This window comes from Mercenaria mercenaria, chromosome 5, assembly GCF_021730395.1.
Source record: "Mercenaria mercenaria strain notata chromosome 5, MADL_Memer_1, whole genome shotgun sequence".
NCBI classification, from domain to species: domain Eukaryota; kingdom Metazoa; phylum Mollusca; class Bivalvia; order Venerida; family Veneridae; genus Mercenaria; species Mercenaria mercenaria.
Genome location: NC_069365.1, coordinates 17,716,491 through 17,737,617, shown reverse-complemented (window position 1 = coordinate 17,737,617; position 21,127 = coordinate 17,716,491). Strand labels below are relative to the sequence as shown.

Here is a 21,127-nt window from a genome sequence, read left to right as displayed (position 1 = left end):
TCTAAGTTTTCAAGGTTTGCGACTTCTACAGAATAACAAATACATCATTATCATTCCTTTATCATATCGTAGGTAATTGCAGATATCATGTTTGAACAATATTTTATAATTTTGTTAAAACATAAACCATGAAACATTACTGTAATTTGTTTTGAAAGATACTGAAATGCACATAAAAACACATAGTGTTTACAGATGTTCCTTAACGATTTTGAGCAGCGTATCAAAAAGTTGCTTTGGATCAAATGGACCATAAATTTATTTAATCACATTTTGTGTTGTAGCACTATCAGGAGAAGCCATTGAAGAAGATCAGTTTAGGTACCAGAGTGCTGCTAGCTTAGAAGATATGGCACAGTATATTGCCCCTGGTAGACGTCCGATGACTTGGGATTTCAGAGACACTGACGTTAGTGCCACAATCATACCATCCAGAATACCGATCGGCATTGGAATTACAATGCCTGTTAAGCTGTATGATGTGGATCAGACGTACAAAGACTCAGCTTTTTATTCTGAATACTAGCCCATTACTGTTTTATCATGATTTTGTTGCACAACATATAACTTCGAGTCATACGAGTCTCATTACAACGCCGGGAAGGCCATCTATATTTCCATTGTGTAGCAGTTTGTCAAATCAATTACTGCAGACAGTATTTGACTTACACTGAACGTGTATATATTCCAGTTCTTTATGAAAATGCGTAGCCAATAGTGCTACAAAATATCTCAAAGTTATATATTGTTTTCGTTAATGAATTGAATGGTGTAAAATCTTTAAGAAGACACATTAAATAAGTTTACAAAATAATAATAATGAAAAAAACACTCGATATTTTTTTTCTTACCGTTTATCGGTGACGGACATATTGAATTTATAAATATATTTGTTTACGGTTTGATCACAGTTACTTGATATTAAATGGTACTTGTAAAAATGCTTTAGCTGTCTAAATATGTTTATTGCAGTATATTGTTTTAAAAGAAATATGACATGTACGTCTATGAAATAAATAATCAACAGAACATTCATTTTGGTTCAAGACAGAACATTTTGTTTTCCGAAAACTTGATTCGATTAAAAATTATTTTATGTTCGATTTAATCAGAGATTCAATTATTGATTGGAAAGTAAACTGACATAGACAGTAAGACAGTATATAAAATGATAGTGATGACAATTAAATTTTAATTTTCACAAAGCTTGATTTGAAAATTACATAAAACGACATCAGTATTTATGAAATGAAGGCATCCGGAAAAGGAAGATACACAAGCCGCCCTAAAATACACGTATCATCCAAAAGTATCACTTAAGGGAACAAGTAAATTAATACAATGTACAAAATAATTATTGTTGCAGCACATTTCATGATTTCAGTCTTGTTATCATTCCATCAATCTGTCACGTTATTGTTTATTTCCATGTTTTGTTTTTCGGATTCATCTGGCTGGGATGTAACATGGTGGGGATTATGTAAGGTAGTTCTGCACATTTAGGTCATTTTTTACTACATTTTAGAATTTTTCAAACGATGGAATTTAGGCAAAAGAAAAAGATTAGAGTTGTGTGGTGGTGTTTTGCTACGGGTCGTTCATTTAATTCTAGTTTTGTCTTTATTGTCTATATGTTCAAGTTTCCTTCCCTACTTTGTGCCCATATTTGTTAGCTCACCTGAACTTTGTTCAGAGTGTGCTGTTAGTAAAGGCGGATAGTCTATCGTCCGCCCATCGCCCTGCGTCCTTCGTTAAGCGCCAACATCTGTACTGAAATATCTTATAATCTGAAACTACTGGTCTGAATTACACAAAACATGTAAACAACTGCTTCTCACGAACCGCTTAATGGGTCTTCAATCATCTAACTTGGTCTGTAGAATTATTGTGAGATATTCTTCAAATTTTGTTAACGATGGGCATTCAGTTCCTTTCAGGGGCCGCCAGAGTTAAATACCTTTAAACGACTTGTTCTCTTGAACCACAATAATGGATCTTCACCAAACTTGGTCTATAGTATCCTTATAGAGTGTCCTCTCATATTTATTCAAAATGGGAGCAGTCGGTCCCTTAAAGGGGCCACAGGACCTAAAAATTGAAATACCTTTAAACGCCTTCTTCTCTTGAACCGCTGGATGTAACTTCATTATATTTTGTCTATAGCACCATTACGATGTCCTTAGAAAGTATTTAAACCAACCCCGTGTTATGAAGTTTGATCTAATGGTAATACATTGTTGTGTGTCACAGCAAAACATAGACAAAAACTTTAAATAACTTTTACTTGAACGATTTGCTCAAAGGAGTTAGAAGCAATGTCAGGTAGTCAAGGTCCTCTCCAGGTGAGCGTTTAGGCCCATTTGGACCTTTTTATTTTTGTTTTGTCCTCGTGTTCCATTGTTTCACTTTGTCTATGTGTTTAAGTGAATGTCCATTATGTATATACACAACTGTATGATTTTGGAATCTGGCTGTTCCAACTGAATAGATGTCTTTATTTTTATATATTTCTTTTTATTTATTTTTTTATATATCTGTTTAACTGTTTTGAATGTTTACTCTTGAAACAGTATATTTAGCATTATTTGTATTTAATATAAAATCTAAAATGTGTTTGTAAACTGAGGTAACAATTTTACATTTTGTTCATTATTTTGTCTCTGTGATTTAATCGTTTTTTGCCACTCCTTCGAGCTTTCATCTTTTGTGCTTAGTTTATCTTACATGTTTTCACAAATATTACTTTAGATATTTCTTTATTTTGCATAATATATTATCATAATTAACTTTATTTAACCAGATGCTTCGAAAACATTTTATTACGTTTTTTACGTTTATTATTATAGTCTTCAACATTAATATTTCGACAAGAATTCTATCATTCTTCCTAGTTTGTGTCCGTGTCTCATCTTTTTGTTTTCTCATTTTCAACATTATTTATAATGCGGATAAGGTGCTTTTCATTGTTCCTGTGGATAAGCTATTTAATTTTCTCAAAAGTTGATTGGCCCCCGATCTATATCGCTTCTAAAGTTTGTAGCATTGCGCAGGTCGTGTTATGAAATCGGAACTAAGAAATTGTTACAACATTTATTCCCCAAAGCGTGCTGTGGTGTTAAATATTCACAGAAAATTCGGTTTCAATAAATGCGACTATATTTCAAGCTTTATTACTCTGAACCTAATAATTAGCATCACTTGTGAGCAATAGCCTCTTTACCTAATTTCCTTGATAAATATTGAGTCTCCATTGTGCCGCATTCTAAACTTTCGCTAAACTCATTGTTTGACAGTTTCGTTAATGCTGCAGTTTGTTTGTATAATTTGAACGGCGTGTTTTAGAATATCATAAGCACTATTTGAAATTGTAAATAATACTATTCAAACTGCGTTTTTAAATGTACCTAAATAAATAATATACTTTTTTTCGTTCGTCTATTGATTCCTTTCAACAAGTTTTAACATGAATTGCAGTCTTTTAGGCACTCCTTTGGCGGATGTTTCATAAAAAATGAACACTCCAAAACGAAATCATTAAATGCTATATAATGAAATGCCATTTTACGATATCTACACTGTTGAAAAGACATGTACTTGTACAGTTGAAAAAAAAAACAACACAATTCATCAAAATATAAAAAATTAAGACCTTTATCATATAATCTATATATTTGCTTGAGAAGCCTGACAAATTATGTACATTCTTAAGTAACATGTTTTTTTATGTATATAAATTGATGCATCTTGTACTGTTGGTGATAGAACAAAATGACATATATATTAAAAAGACCTTTTGGAAATACAGATTCGAAAAAGTGGAAACCCGCAGGTCGCCCAACACGACAAAAACGAAACTGTTGCAGGCTTTGTTTGAAAGGTCGTAATATTTTCTGAACGCAACCAAGCAAAAAAAAAAAAAAAAAAAAAAACAAACAAATATCAAACAGGGAATGCCACGTACCAAATTCGCAGCCTCCCCAAAACGAAACCTACAGCACGAAGACGTGCACACCACAAACACACACACATACACATACACGCGCACACACACAAAGCCAACACACGAGGACAAAACGAACAAACAAAGTAACACAGTGGGGCACCGCCTTGGAACGGTCAGTGGCAAAAACACCACTGGGGAGCTTAAACCGGTTTATGGTGCGCACCCAACCTTGTCTGATTGAGTCCCTTTATGAGAGGTCATTCATTAGCATTCCTCACACCCCTTAGCACCAGCTTCCGTTAACATTTGTTATACGTAATAGTTTATGAAATATATCACTTAATTGAAACGAAAACTAACCTCACAGCCCATTTAATGCATTGAATGTACGTTTTGTCGTAAAGGTCTGCGCATTTTGCCGTGTATGTTTTCTGTATTGTCTTCTTAGATTGAATAATCTTCTGTTATTTAACATTGTTCTGTGCATTGCCAATAAGAAGATATATTGGACGAGTATGCAACTGAGAAAAAAAAAACCAACATTTCAGACGAGCCGAAAAGCGGGATTATTCAAAGTTTTATTAAATTCTATTCTTGGTTTGAGTATAAACCTACGTCAACTAATTTTCCAGCTTTTCAGACCCCAGGTAACCCTATGAGCATTATTTCAAACACGGACTGGTACCTAGGCAGAACCACCGACCTTCCGCATGCCAGCAGGATGGCTTCCTAACATGAAAGAATTCTACACCCAAAGAGGGGTTACGAACCCACAGAAGTGAAGGACAAGTGATTTGAAATCAGTGATCCTACTCGCTCGGCCAAGGAGGACCCAAATACATTTTATAAATTGGTTTTCCATGAAACAATAGTTTCACTTCCCTGCTTCAACTCGAATAGTGAAGACGTGCATCTATCATCTTGTTGGTTTTAATCTATAAAATACTAGTAAAAACAAACTTCTTTAAAATTCTTCTGCCATTGTGGCATAATCACCATTATTTCTCAATTAATAGTAAATAGCATTGTTACGTTCGCTTACGCAGTGTCTTTACGTTTAAAACCAATCTCCAACAACTGCGTTAGTAAGTCGACTCTTTGGGTCAATGGTTTGCCAATGGTCTATCGCCCTCCAAATGCAGATATACATTACACTACCATGACTGAAGAATCTCTTAGATTGGCACTCGACACAAATATACCAGACATCATTGTAACTGGCGATTTTAATTTCAATCCCTCCAATCCGAACTTGTGTCGCAAACTTGTTTCTATCTGCCAACAGTTCAATCTCGACCAACTCATTACTGAGCCAACCCACTTCACAGAGTTCTCTTCCTCTTTACTTGATCTCTTTCTTGTTTCGTGTAGTCACCGTGTTGTAACTTCTGGGGTCGGAGAGCCAATACTTGACCAGAATCAACGATATCACTGTCCTATCTATGCCCTTTTTGCATTCTCTAAACCTCCAGCCAACGCCTTCAAACGGCATGTATGGTTATACGATCGAGGTGATTACAACGCTTTAAGACGTGAAATTAGGAACACTAATTGGGATCTTCTAAAGGATGATAACATTGATATCTACACAACGTCATTCACTAACAAACTTCTTCAACTCTCAAAAGAATGTATTCCCACAAGAACCATAACTGTGAAACCAAATGACAATCCATGGATAACAACACATATAAAGAAACTAATTCGTAAACGTAAGAAATTATATCACAGAGCAAAGCGAACACAAAATCCATCTCACTGGCATAAATTTAGACACATCCGAAATGAAGTTATAACACTTATTCGCACTGCAAAACGTGACCACTTCCTTAAAATGGCAGAGTCGCTTAAATTAGAGTCTACTTCACAAAAAGACTGGTGGAAGCTAATCAAACAGTTTTTGTCCACTAATGATAAACAAACAATACCTGCATTAAAACAACCTAACACCCAAGAACTGGTTTTTGATAAGAAAATAAAATCTGAACTCTTAAACGATTTTTTTAGTAGTCAGTCGTCACTTAACAACTCCAATAAAGACTTGCTAAATAACTTCTACCAGGAACCCTTAAATAAGCTTCTATCTATTTCCATCACACCCCAAGACGTTGAGGACGCTCTCAAATCTTTAAAAATTAATAAAGCCTCAGGGCCTGATGAAATAAGCAACCGTATCCTGCGAGAAACAGCTTCAGAGATAAAATTTCCACTCTGTTCCTTGTTCAACTATTCCTTGCAATGTGCAAAGGTGCCTCAGATCTGGAAAGATGCTCATGTCTGTGCCATCTTCAAAAAAGGCGATCCATCTCTGCCTAATAACTACAGACCGATTTCTCTTCTTTGCTGTACTGAAAAGGTTTTTGAGCGCATCATATTCAAATATCTTTTTAACTTTCTTCATGAAAATAATTTAATCTCTTCTGTCCAGTCCGGATTCAAACCTGGAGATTCAACAGTTAACCAACTGACATATTTGTATAATAGCTTTTGTAAGGCATTAGATGGTGGCCTTGAAGTTCGCACAGTCTTTTTTGATATAAGTAAAGCTTTCGATAAAGTTTGGCACCAAGGCTTAATTCTCAAGCTCCAAAAAGCTGGTGTGCAGGGACCTCTTCTAAACTGGTTTTATGATTACCTTTCTGATAGGCGACAGGCTGTTGTTCTGCCAGGTACCATGTCTGGTTGGTCTACAATAAAGGCAGGAGTTCCCCAAGGCTCTATCCTTGGTCCTGTTCTGTTTTTAGTGTATATCAACGACATAGTGGAAGACATCGGTTCTCATATTCACCTTTTTGCCGATGACACTAGTCTTCACATAATTGTTGATCACCCGGTATCTGCTGCAGGTATTCTTCAGTCCGATATCCACAAAATCTCAGATTGGGCTGACAAATGGCTAGTCACATTCCACCCATCTAAATCAGAAACAATGGTAATTTCAAGAAAAACATCAAAACCTATCCATCCACCTCTTCTTATGCACAATCATCCAATAGCCTCTGTTACTTCCCATAAACACCTTGGCGTTCACTTATCTGAAGATGGTTCTTGGCACACGCATATCACCTATATTACAGAAAAGGCATGGAAACGCATCCATATTATGCGCAAATTAAAATTTCAACTTGATAGGAAATCTTTGGAAATAATATATCTTTCTTTTATAAGACCACTTCTTGAATACGCTGATGTTATCTTTTCAAACTGCACTCAGTATGAGAAACAAGAACTCGACAAAATACAGAATGAAGCATCCCGAATTGTATCTGGAACTACTCAGCTAGTATCTTTTCGTGAACTTCATAAAGAAGTTCCTTGGGAATCTCTTGAAACCCGGAGAAGAAACCATAAACTCATATTATTGTACAAAATGAAAAATGGCCTTTCTCCTGGCTACCTTTCAGCTTTAGTTCCTCCATCTGTTGGTGAATTAACTCGATACAACCTACGCAATGTTGATGATATACAAGGTATACGCACTCGGACTTCTCTTTACTACAACTCCTTTCTACCATCTGCTCTAAGAGAATGGAATAGTTTACCGTCAGAAATACAGAATTCACCAACCTTGTCTTCCTTTAAATCACAGCTAACACGAAACACCTATACATGTCCAAAACACTTCTACATTGGTGCACGGAAATGGCAAATTTATCATGCCCGGCTGCGTACTGAGTGTAGCTCTCTGAGCCAACATCTCTACAAGAAAAACATCTATCCTTCACCCCTTTGTCAGTGCGGAAGCATTGAGAGCAATCATCATTTCTTCTTTGAATGATTGTCCAGGTTACAACGATATCCGTAGAAGACTCCTTCAAACAACCTCCAGCTTCTGCACTGTCACTCTGCACACTTTTCTGTACGGTGACCAGAATCTTAGCGATGACATCAATAACAGTATATTCCTAGCAGTTCAAAACTACATTAGGGAAAGTAAACGTTTTCCATTAAGTTAACTACATTAAGAAACTTTCCATTTTGCTCCAAACCTTCATCAATCCAAACCAAACCTCATACATTTATTTCTGTTTCCTCTCATTTCTATTGGACGCCTTTTACTTCACTATTTATATTATAATTTGTTTATGCAGATCTTATTATCGGAAGGAATCTTCTTAATATGCATAAACTTTCTTTCATTTTTTAATGTTATAATTACTAATTACAATAAACTTCTATTTTCTAATCTCGATTCTTTTCAAAACTTTGTCCTAACTTGATACTAATGTTTCATGTCATTTTTTCGATTCAGTGCATATCAAATAAATTTTTGTTCGATAACACATTTCAAACAAACTGCCAAATTTACTGTAAGTTATCCCATGTAGGAGAAGACCTTTATAAGCTTAGCTTTCGGATCTAATCCTTTTTCAGCATGTATGATAACAATATTGTAAATTGTAATATGCACATATGTTTGAAATAAAATATGTTTAAATTAACGGTTAGAGCATTGAACTAGCACCCTAAGAACTCGGGTTCGTATCCTGCCATAGGCAGTTGGGAATTTTCGTCATAAAATGCTATACTCTTTTATTTCTGTTACGGCCAAAAATCGTATCTCGTCCAGAAAATGGACTTTATATCGTGCCTGCACGTTTTAAGCCAATCTCAACAACTGCGTCAGAGAGTCAACTCTTTGACTCAGTGATTAGAACACTAGACAAGCACCAAAACGACCCGTGTTAGAATCTCGCCACAGGCAGTTGGAATGTTTTGGCTATTTATTAGATAGAAAAGGACTTTTAATCTATCTTGAATATTGCTTATATCAAACAAAGTCTAGCGTTGCCAACAGAAGTGTTTAATTGCTTATACAGTGTTTGGAGAATGATCATGTTTACAAGAGGGAATACAAGGGAGAAGCACAATAAGAATAAATCACAGAGATGAGAAATTGTTACAAACCATTATGTTTACAAACACATTGTAGAGACTTAAATACAAATAAAATTGAATATACTGTTTCAAGAGTAATCCCTAAAATATTTAAACAAATACATAAAAACTTTTACAACAGGAATATATAAAATCAGGACATCTAATCCAGTGCGAACATCGTCAGGTTTTAAAATTATACAGCGGTGTAATTGACATGTACTAAAATACATAGACAAAGAGAAACAATAGAACATGAAGACCAAATGACCTAAGTCGCTCACCTAAAGAGGACCTTAGCCATATGCATTGTTTTCAACCAAAATTGGTGAAATCCTTTAATCAGGTAATTAGAATGAAAGTTTTCTTTTCTGTATTTTGCTGTGACACACCAAAACTGCATAACTAATTAAACAAACTTCAAATACGTAGTTGTTTAAATATTTTTTCTAATTTTAGCTCTTGTGGCCACGGAACCATTACAATGATGCAACAAACTAAGTTTGATGAAGATCAATCAAGCGGTTGAAAAAAAAAATGTTTAACGGTTTAAACAATTTATAGATCAATCGTCCCCTAAAAGGGGTCAAGTGCCCTAAACAGAAAAATCTAAGAAGATGACCTTACAATGATGCTACAAACCAAATTTGATCAAGATCTAGCCAGCGAATCAGCAGAAGAAGTAACTTAAAGGCTTTTAACTATATTAATTCTAGAAGGACACCACTATTAAAAATATGGCAAAGGATCTTACAATGATGCTACAAACCAAGCTTGTTGAAGAGCAATTAAGCGGTTTATGAGAAGAAGTCATTTGAAGTCCATTTCTTTTTATAGCTCTAGTCGCATCTTAAAGGGACCAAGCGCTCCCATTTGAACATAATTGGTAGGAAACCTTATAATTCTGTTAAAAACCAAGTTTGATGAAGATCCTTTCAGTGGTTCATCAGAAGAAGTCGTTTAGAAGTTTATTTGTTTTAGCTGTTAAGGCCCCTAAAAGGGACCAAGCACCCACATTTAAACAAACTCTCATGAGAAGAAGTTGTTTAAATGTACATTTTTTGTATTTATATTGTTAACTTTAATGGTCTCTTAAAATGGGTCAAATGCCCCGATTTGAACAGTTTGGGAGAGGCTCAAGACCAATCAAGCAGTTTATGAGTAGAAGTTGTTAAAAGGAATTTCTACTTTTAGTTTTAGAAGCCCCTAAAATTGGCAAAGTGCACCTATTTGAACCATAAGACCGTATATTCATGTTAAAAACCAAGTTTGATGAAGATCCATCAAGAGGTTCATGAGAAGAAGTCGTTCAAAGGTATCTCTATTTTTAGCTCTTGTGGCCCTTAACATAAGCCAAGTGCCTCTTTCTTAACTGTTTCGGAGAGGGCCTTACACTGATGCTCCAGACTAAGTATTTTTCTATTGCATCATATAAGATTCGTACGTTTTCACCAATATATTGTCAGTTGGTTTGATCTTTATTCATATCATCAAGTACTTTTTTTATTCTGTTTGCTATTGATTTTGATGCTACTTTTTAGTTTTAAGTTTAAGAGAGATATTGGTCGCTAGTTACAGATAATTTAATTTTTGACATTAGCTATAAATAATTTATCTTTTTTAAGAAGAAGTGAAATAATACTTTGTTTCGGTAGTTCAGTTAGTTCTTGATTTTCAAATGAACAAATGAGGGGGTTTAGAAGGTATTTTTTATATCATTCCAGAAGATTTTGTAAAATTCAGTACATGTAGTTAGACAGTCAGAACCGGGACTCTTCATACATATTCCTTTTAGAACTATGCCGCATTCGAATCCTGTCAATATTCCTTCAGGCGTTTGTTTTTGTTCATTACTTGTGTATGCGTATACGGAAAAAAGTTCCTATCATTCGTAAGATATTCATTTTTTGTAAACAAAGTTTTATAAAAACAGAAATACATTAATAATGTTTCTTTTTGTTTTGTTTTTATTAAGGCTGATACATTTTTTTCTTCAATTTCGTTTATTGCCCTTTCTTTGGGTCCTTTTTTCTCTAGATCTGAAAAGTAATTAGTATTCTTCTCATCTCCTTCAATCCACTCAGCTTTATCTCTTAATAAAATACCTCTAATGTTTTCATCCAAAAAATAATTAAAGTTTTCTTTTTAAGTGTTTAATTCTTCTAAATTCCAGGAGTTTCATTGAATTCGTCTTCGATCTTTCTGATGTTGTTTTCAATTTCAATTTGTCCAATAGCATTTTCTTTCCTATTTGTACAGAGAATCTTATAGATCCGTTTCTGATAGTACTTTTGATTACTTCCCAAAGTGTATTTGGGTCGGCCTCATTATTATTTTGAACCGTTTAATTTATTGATTTACGTCTAATATATTGGTATTCATGATTTGGTGTAACACTATTATTTAATCTAATCAGTATGTGACGTCAGGTTTACGTCGCCGCTGCTTTAAAAAAAGTTCAATAACGGCAATATTTTTATATAATAGAACAAATTCATGTAATTTGAATAAAAGTCGAAAGTGTAGATGCTCCTGACCAAGTCTGATGAAGATACATCAGGCAGTTCCTGAGGTGTATCTCTATTTTTAGCTTTAGCAGCACGTAAAAGTGACTGAAAATAAATGGTAAAGGGTCTTTTAATGATGCTACTTATCAAGTTTGGTGAAGAACCATTTAGTGGTAAATGAAAGACATTTAAAGGCATTTCTATATTCAGCTTTAGTGGCCAAGCGCCCACCCCACCCACGTCTATCCATTTGAATAAATTTGAACGAGGATTTTTTAATGATGCAACAGACTAAATTTGATGAAGTTGAGTACAGCGGTTCATGAGAAGAAATCGATAAAAATGTTTACATTTTTAGCTCTAGTGGACCCTAAAAGGGGCAGACTGAACCCATTTTAACAAATATGAGAGACGACCTCACAATAATGATTAGACAAAGTTTGGCGAAGACTTATTTTGTGTTTCATGAGAAGAAATCGTTTTAAAGAATTTCTATTTTTATCTCTAGCGGCTTCTTAAAGTGTCCCATATCAACAAAATTTGGAGAACTGATGAGCAAAATCTGTTTACAGGTTTTCCCCTGTGTTAGCTCCTGTGGTCCCTAAAAGACGCCAAGGTAATCATTTGAAGAAAGCGCGTTATAAGGAAATGTCAGAATGGTGCTGACCAAGTTTGGTGTGATTCTGACAAGTAGTTTCAAGGGGAATATATTGAAGTAAAAGTGTAGACGCAGGACGAAGGACGGACGACGGAAGCGGAACCATGTACCAACACTAACGGCTCACCCTGAACAAAGTTCAGGTGAGCTAACAAATATGGACACAAAACAGCGAAGACAAACGAAAACATGGACAAAGAACACAAAACTACAAACTAAATACACGGCCTGTAGCAAAAGACCACCACACAAATCTGATCTTTTTTTATTACGTTATTTTCTTAATTAAAACATACTACATTGAAGAAAAATGATGTGAACGTGCTGAACTACCTGACATAATCCTCACCATGATTTTAAGTTACATGATATTGTGAATTATTATAATCCGCGCCAACTGAAACCGCGACACAAGACAAGGAAATATACAATAACATGACAGATCAATGGAAAGATAAAAAGGTGGAAATTAATAATAATTATTTTGTTCATTGCTTTAGTTTACTTATCCCCCAATATGATAATTGTGGAAGATATTCAATGTCGGCTGGTGTATATTTTTTCCGGATGGCTTCATTTCAGAAAACCGAAACATTTTTACATGTACCATTTAGTACCATGAAATTGTGTTCAAACTGTAAATGCATATCTGGAAACGGTAAGAACAAATATCGGGTGATATTTTTTTTTCAATTTTGTAAGCTTATTCAAAGTGTCTACTAAATATTTTACACTATTTCATTTCATTGACAAAATCGATTTTTAAGTTTGAGATATTTGTAGCACTATCTGCTAAGCATTTTCATAAACAATTGAAATTTAAACATGTACGATGTAAGTCAAAAACTTTCTGTGGCCATGAATTTGACACAATGGCCTTTCTGGTTATTGAAGTAGAAATATATTATTCAAAATTGCATCTCGTGTAACAATCTCATGATAACAACAGCAATGGGCTAGCTTTCATAGATTTCATAAAAAGCTGAGTCTTTATAAAACTGTCCCACGTCATACAACTTAACAGGCGCTGCTATTCCAGTGTCGATCGGGATTCTAGAAGGTATGACTGTGCTAGTTCTATCAGTGTCTCTGAAATCCAAGGTCATCAGACACCTACCAGGGGCAATATTCTGTACCATATCTTCTAAGCTAGCAGCACTCTGGTACCTGAATTTGTCTTCTTCAATGTCTTCACCGGATATTGCTACAACGCAAATTGTGAAAAATATAATATCTATGGATCCGTAAATTAAGGAACATATGTAGTTACTACGCGTTTGTATGTGTCATATAACGCTTAGCCTTACGTTTTGAGGAAAAAAATGTAACAACACCAAACCATAGAAAGAAAGAGTTGTTTCACACGAAAATTGAACAGCATGTAAAACGTATATTACTCTACGAAACAAGTATACTGATATAAACATTGAATTCCGGAAAAGGACTGCATAAAGGGGCTACACTTCTGGACAGTTAAAAGCCTTTAAAAGCTCACCATTTCCAAAGAACTGTTACATATGCAGCATTTTTTTTATTTATTTCTTTACAAATGGCATTCATTTTCAAAGGGGGGAGGCAACTTTTTAAGAATATTTTAAATATCCGTCGTACGGGACAGTACGGCAGAACATGTAATGGTCAGGTAAAATATTGGTAAAGATGTTGTTCGTTTATCAAATATTTCTGTATTTTTGATGTATCCAATCCTTAATATCTTTCTTACATATATTTATTATATCAATGTTTCCATGATTCATCTTTGAAATAGAAATAATCCATGTTGTTCAAAAACAGAGCGAGTATAATTATTCTAACACTATATTGCATCAAATTAAATACTTGCAAGTCCCTTAAAAACAATTAAGGAATGATAACTATGCATTTATGATCCAGAAGAAGCCGAAAGTGTTGATAAACTTATATAACATTTGAGGAAGTACTTACGATATACATTTGTATTTTGCAAAGCATTTCTTACCAGCTTTTAATGCTGTAGCTTCTTTTTCTTTTATTTTGATTTTTTCATAAAAGCTTCTTTTTCTTCTGAGCAGTTCGTTGTTCTTTTCAAACGCATTTAGAATGTCCTCGAATTCCGGCATTTCTAATTCGAGTACTTTTCCTTCTGCAACCAGTGCGTTCTTTTTATCTCTCAAACTTTGAACATTTTTACATTCTACTTTTTCTTTCTTTTCATTGAAATCCTCGTAGGCCTCCGAATATTCAAGATTTTTGCTTTCTAGAAAAAGGTAATAAAATATATCTACGTTGATATAAAATCTTAGTTGCAATACTGGTTATCTCCAAACTGTTAACAGTCCTAACTACATCAAACGATAGAAAGGAGTGCGTCTGACATCATTTGGTGTAATGACGTGGAATATAAACGAAAACTACAAACTGATTTGGAGTAATATAGACGGAAGTATTTATCCAGGTTTGCACCAAATGTTGTGTTATAGCATTTCTTAGCTTTTGTGACTAGTTTCATGGGGAGAAAACATAAAACAGATGTTATATCTCCTGGTAGCGATAACAAAGAGGTGAAAAAGAAGGACACAAAGCCGAGCAAGATGGCTACCGCCCAAACAAATGTACCACAGACACCAATACAAAATTCGAATGTCGGGATGCAGCAAACATTCACGAATCCTAACCTGAATTATAATAATAATGGTGTTAATCAATACGGGGCACATGTTGCTTATCCTTACAGTTCACCATATTTAAACGCTACACAAAGTTCCCCGACATTTTCACAACAAACACAACAGTTGAATAACGGTAATAGTGAGATTTTGCAGTCAATTTTGCAGCAATTAGATAATGTTGACACGAAATTAGGCCAACTGACAACAATTCAGATTAGTATTGATTCTATAACGGCACGGTTAAATAGCCTGGATCAAAAGATCAGTGACATTGAATCTAGCCAGAGATTTATCGGTGACCAATATGACACCATATCAGCGTGTACGAATGAAAACAAATTAAGCATTGAAAAAATAAACAGAGATTTATCTGAAGTGAAAATGCAGAACTATGAATTATCTCGTTCAAATGACTCGTTACAGGAAAGTGTCCTCGACCTAAAATGCAGGTCAATGAGAGATAATCTTCTCTTTTTCGGTATTCCAGAAGGTCGGGTTTCTTTTACTACAACAATAAACCCTTCTACACATACGAGTTCGACGGAAGATGAGCATGCTACTGCAAGGAATACAGAATCTGGTCCCACAGGGGAAAGTTCAGAGTCTGGTCCCACTACACCCGCCCCCCCCCCCCCCCCCCCCCCAGTTCCGCCCTCTTATTCAGGTGTATTATTAGATGATTGTAGAGCCAAAATTATAGACTTTTGTGAGCATGTGCTGAATATTTCAGATTCGAAAAACAAACTTTCGATTGTAAGAGCTCATCGAATTGGTCAAGCAGTGCCGGGTAAGGTTCGCCCAATTGTGGTCAAGTTCGAATCGGATTCTAAAACTCTCATAAAACATAGCTTGAAATCGATTAATCTAAAACATACACCTTACAATGTCTCTGGCCAGTATCCGCAAGAGGTCGTTGAAAAGCGAAAGGCATTTATACCGCATTTGATTAAGGCGCGAGCAGAAGGAAAGCGAGCAGTACTTGTGAGGGATAAATTGTTTGTAGACAATCATGCGTTCAGACCAGCCACCGGAACGGAGGGCACCCAAGGAGTTCCTACAAGTGTCAGTAACAGTTAGGGGGCAGGAGAAAAGTATGAACTGAGTGTAATCTCGCGGAATGTTGAAGGCCTTAAGAACTGTTTATGTGATGAAGATTTTGTTAACTTTGTAGTAAATTTTGACATTTTGTTTTTCTTTGAGACATGGCAGAGAAATACGGATATTTTTTCATTGGATGGGTACGAATCTATAGAAATTCCAAGAAAAAAAAAAGCATGTCACCTAACTGTAAACGGGGTCATGGTGGAATTTGTTTGTTTTACAAAAGTTACCTTAAACCTGGTATTAGTACTACTGAAATAGATGGAAATGGTATTATATGGATCAAATTATGTAAAATAAATTTCAATATGGAAAAAGATATCTATGTGTGCTTTTTGTATATCCCTCCTAGCAACTCAGTATATTATGCTATGCATGAAGTTGGATACTTTGAAAAAATTGAACAAGGTTTATGTAAATATACAGAACTAGGCGAAGTCTCAATAATTGGAGATTTAAACGCAAGATGTGGTGAGCGTTCTGATATTATACAATCAAGTGAGGACTTTAATAGATATATACATGTACTAGATCAAAATGATTGTTATATATGGCTTTTGATTTACCGCATAGATTTAGCATGGATAACTGTATAAATTCGTCTGGTCTAAAATTAATAGATTTATGTCTGAGTAGTAGTTTGAAAATTGTTAATGGCCGAATAAGGGATGATGCTGGTATTGGTAGTTTTACAAATATGACCGTCAGAGGTAATAGTTTGATTGATTATGCTTTGTGTAGTTATGATCTTTTTAAGTCTGTTGCAGATTTTGTTGTACATGACTTTCAAACATGTTCCACACATGCTCCAATTCAGGTTGATTTTTCTATCAACTGTCTTTTAGGTAAAAAAAAAAACGATAGCAATATTAGTACAAACGAGAAACTTGTTTGGAAGGCTGAAAAGGTACCATTATTTAAAGACATTATTAGCAATACGGTTTCAGAGTTTGATGATATAGTGAACAGTGTGATTTGCTCCGAGACAGAGTTTGATATTGGCATAAACAAAATTGCTTGTAGTCTTTATAATAAATCATATAGTGTTTTTGGTCAAAAAACATATGGTCAATGTAAGAGGTCTGATCGTAGATTTAAAAGTCCATGGTATACGACTGAATGTGAAAACGCCAGAGTTGTGTTTAAAGCGACAAGTAAAAGGTATAGACACTGTAAGAATGCAGAAAATTATGAGATTTTAAAAATTGCCCGGAAAAGGTATAAATTGGTAAAAAGAAAAGCAAAAGCAAAATTTAAAGTGAAACAGAAAGGTGACTAGCATAATTTGGCGAGGAGTAATCCGCAAAAATTCTGGAGTGAAATAAGAAGATTTAAAAACAAAAAAAAAACTGCACAAAGTACATTGACTATAGAAGAATTTCATAATTATTTCAAAAACTTGTTTGCAGAGGAAAATGTATTTGTGAACAAGCAAATTCGATGAATTGATATCCCCCGCCGAAAGGGTTTGTGGTGAGGAATGGCAAAAAAATATATCCGGCAAAAAGTTAAGGATGTTAATAAGAAGCAAATAATTTCATTAGTCAAAATCAATTTAACAGAAAACAAATGTTTAATAAAAGAATACATAATAAATGTATGATACTTTGATCCTGACTAAAGAATTTATTTTAAATGGGATATGCTTACTGTAATAAGCTTAGCTTTTAAAATTAAATGCAGTTAATTGAAATGTGAGCTTGAAGTTTAACTGGAATGAAATATTGTCTTTGAGTGGTTTGGCACCAGGTGTTGCTGTTTAACATGTACATTTGAACTTAAAAGAACAGATGTTCTTAAGAGAACACAGGTAAGATATCTTGAACATGGCAGTGAAGTTTAACTGGAACGAAATATTGTCTTTTGCATGAGTGGTTTGGCATCAGGTGTTGCTGTTTAACATGTACATTTGAACTTAAAAGAACAGAATCTTAAGAGAACACAGGTAAGATATCTTGAACATGGCTGAGGACAAGGTTTGTGCAGTCACAACTTAATATATTTATTTTTTTAGGGGGTGGGGGTGCGGGGGAACGGGAGAGGAAACAAAATTTCACATGTTGATTATAAATATTGATGGAAAATTAAAAATGAAAAAAAGGGTAAAGGGGTGAAGTTGGGGGGTGGGGGGGGGGGGGCAGAGGATGCATGATCAGTGGTGGGCATGACTGGGTGGAGGAGTGAGGTGGGGGAACAGTACAACTTGCATGTTGATAAATAATCATGGAAGGTTTGAAAAAAATCTAAAATAAGAAATGAAAAATATATTTTTTTTTGGAAAGGGGGAGAGGGGTTGGGAGGGGGAGTGACCAAGGCAAGTGGGTGACCAGGTGTGGGTGCGCAACTTCACATGTTTATAATAAATGTTCACAGAAAAGAATGAAAGAAATTTAATGAAATTCTGCCAAATGGTAAATTTGTTATGTACAAATATGTGGATTTTTAGAAAATTAAAGGGCAATAACTCTGAAGTTACAAAAGAAATACGTTCGAAATTGTGTGTGCTCAACTATATTATAGTGCTCTAAATTCTGTTAAAGTTTCATAGTTCAAGGTCAAATATATCAAAAGTTATGATGCAGAAATTGCCATATCTATAGATCTATAGTACCCTATATAGTTAACATTGGAAACTTCTAAGGGCCATAAATCTGGCGTTACTTGGGCAATCTGTCTGAAACTTGATCTGAAACTTGATGGGCCCCAATATGGTGGTGAACATGTATATGAAATTTGTTAAAAAAATTTAAATAAGGAATTTTTTTTTCTTTTTTTTTTTTTGTGGGGGGGGGGGGGGGGCGGGGGATAGGGAGGGGGTGTGATCAAGGTAAGGGGGTGACCAGGTGTGGGTACACAACTTCACATGTTTACATAAATTTTCATGGAAAAGAATGAAAGAAATTTAATGAAATTCTACCAAATGGTAAGTTTGTTATGTACAAATATGTGGATTTTTATACAATTAAAGGGCAATAACTCTTAATTTACAAATAAATCCGAACGAAATTGTGTGTACACAACGACATTATGGTGATCTAAATTCTGTTTAAGTTTCATAGTTCTAGGTCAAATATATCAAAAATTATGATGCAGAAATTGCCATATTTATAGTACCCTATATAGTTAACACTAGAAATTTCTAAGGGCCATAACTCTGGTGTTACTTGGGCAATCTGACTGAAACTTGACGGGCCACAAGAACTCATAGTGGTGAACATGTATATGAAGTTTTAAATTAATATTCCCAACCATTTCCTAGATATGGCTCCGGACGGACGGACGGACGGACGGACGGACGGACGGACAACGCCAAAACTATATCCCTCCGACTTTCGTCGGGGGATAATAATGATGTAGAAAGTGAGCTGTTATATGATGATTGTCTAACTGATAATAATGTTGAAGAGCTAGATAAAGAGTTCGATATAAAAGTGGTTGAAAAAGCTATTTCTTCGTTAAAGTGCGGAAAAAGCGGTGGTATCGATAGACTGTGTTTTTGTTTTAAATTCAATTATAAATAAAGTTTTAAATGATGAAAATAAGAAAGTCTACTGTGCCTTTGTAGATTTTCGTAAAGCCTTTGATGTTGTATATAGAAATGGTATTTGGCTTAAATTGATTAGTTATCGAACATCTTTAAGAATTGTAAAAATGTTACAGTCTATTTACGAAACTGTTAAATCATGTGTAAGAATTAAAGGAAGTTTATCAGATTTCTTTGAAAGTATTTCAGGGGTAAAACAAGGAGAGCCATTGTCTCCCCTTCTCTTCATTTTCTTTATAAATGACATGTATGCGTTTTTGACGAATGATGCAATAGATGCTTTTAGCTTAGATAATATACAATTATTTTTACTGCTCTTTGCAGGTGAAACTGTCTTATTTTCATATTCAAAGGAAGGTTTGCAAAATATGCTAAATAACTTGAATCATTATTGTACAGCATGGGGTATAAATGTCAATATAAACAAAACTGTTGTCATGGTACGTAAAAAGGGCAATAGACCAGAAAATGTTGAATTGTTCTACGGTCAACATAAGTTAAATATTGTTACCAAGTTCACATACTTGGGTGCCACTTTGTCAGCAAATGGTTAAATTTTTTTCAGTCGCAGAAATGTTTGTCTAAACAAGCTATGAAAGCGGTATTTTCATTAAATGCACTGTTCGGTAATTTGCACATGGATATATCAGAAAAAATTAAACTGTTTGATTCCATGATTATGCCTATTTTAAATTACGGTTCAGAAGTATGGGGTTTTCATAAAGTTCCTGACATTGAACGAGTTCATTTGAAGTTTATGAAATCTGTTTTAGGTGTTCGGCAACAGACTTCCAACTTAGCAGTCTATGGCGAACTTGGAAGAGTTCCAATGATTGTTTTGAGAAAAATAAGCATCTTAAATTTTGGTACAGAATTTTGAAAAACCCATATTCATTGATGTACAAGCTGTTCGATATAAAGGATGCTCATGGAAATCATATAAACAAGTGTTCAGTTCAAGTAAAAGATCTTCTTGAGAGTTAAGGCTTTGCATTTTTATGGAATAGTCAGGATATTACAAATATACAGTTAAATGCAGTTATTCAAAGAGTTCATGATCAATACTTACAACAGTGGTTTAGCGAAATTAGGAATTCTCCAAAATTAGAAACGTATTGTATGTTTAAATGTGATTTTAGTGTAGAAAGGTATTTTAGTCTGATATTGAATGAGAATAGCTTTTACTAGGTTAAGATGTTCAGCACATAAATTATTTATTGAAGAAGGAAGATATAATAATATTTAAAGAAATAATAGAATATGCAGTAATTGTAATATGAATCAAATAGAAACAGAATATCATTTTCTTTTGGTGTGTCCTAAGTATAGAGAACTCAGATACAAATATTTACCTAATTATTATTGTGCATGGCCTAATATTAATAAATTCAAAAGTCTTATGAATACAACGCGTGTTCAGCTAGTGAACAAAACAGCTAAGTTTATCTACTTAGCGACTATCAAACGTGAATCATTAATTAATTAGTATAGATACTATTTTTAAAATGTTGTAAATAACGTTGTACATAAATGATTACAGTTGGCAGTATACTAGTGTGTTTGTTTGTCGGTTAAAATATGTGTTTCTTAGTTTCATTGAGAATGGAATTAACTATTACTATATGTCAATTTTATATATGTCTCTCACACATTTATAGTAATATACTTTTCTCATATTTTGTATATATAACCGCCATCGATTGTAGTATGGCGATAGACATTGTAAAATGTTTGAGCCAATAAAAATCTTGAAAATCTTGAATCTTGATTAATTGGGTATAAAAATTACTACATATAAAGCAAACAAAGAGGCTACAATACGATATAATCAGTTTCGCTTATCAGTGA

General features: G+C 34.4%; 2 protein-coding genes across 5 annotated transcripts in view; one reads left to right on the top strand and one right to left on the bottom strand.

The window, feature by feature from the left end:
• Nucleotides 1-3,426, top strand: part of LOC123558149 (uncharacterized) — a 49,281-nt gene extending 45,855 nt beyond the window's left edge. For all 4 annotated transcript variants that reach the window (XM_053542809.1, XM_053542810.1, XM_053542808.1 and 1 more), the window contains one exon: nucleotides 285-3,426. In XM_053542809.1, the coding sequence (XP_053398784.1) occupies nucleotides 285-526 (242 nt within the window). In that variant the 3' untranslated portion in view covers nucleotides 527-3,426. The remainder of the gene's footprint in view (nucleotides 1-284) is intronic.
• Nucleotides 3,427-12,235: 8,809 nt separating this feature from the next.
• LOC128556902 (uncharacterized) overlaps nucleotides 12,236-21,127 on the bottom strand; it is a 29,337-nt gene continuing 20,445 nt past the window's right edge. Inside the window, exons 10-11 of the mRNA XM_053542813.1 lie at nucleotides 13,965-14,222; nucleotides 12,236-13,190 (exon numbers count right to left, since the gene is read on the bottom strand). Coding sequence (XP_053398788.1) covers nucleotides 12,943-13,190; nucleotides 13,965-14,222 — 506 coding nt within the window. The 3' untranslated portion in view covers nucleotides 12,236-12,942. The remainder of the gene's footprint in view (nucleotides 13,191-13,964; nucleotides 14,223-21,127) is intronic.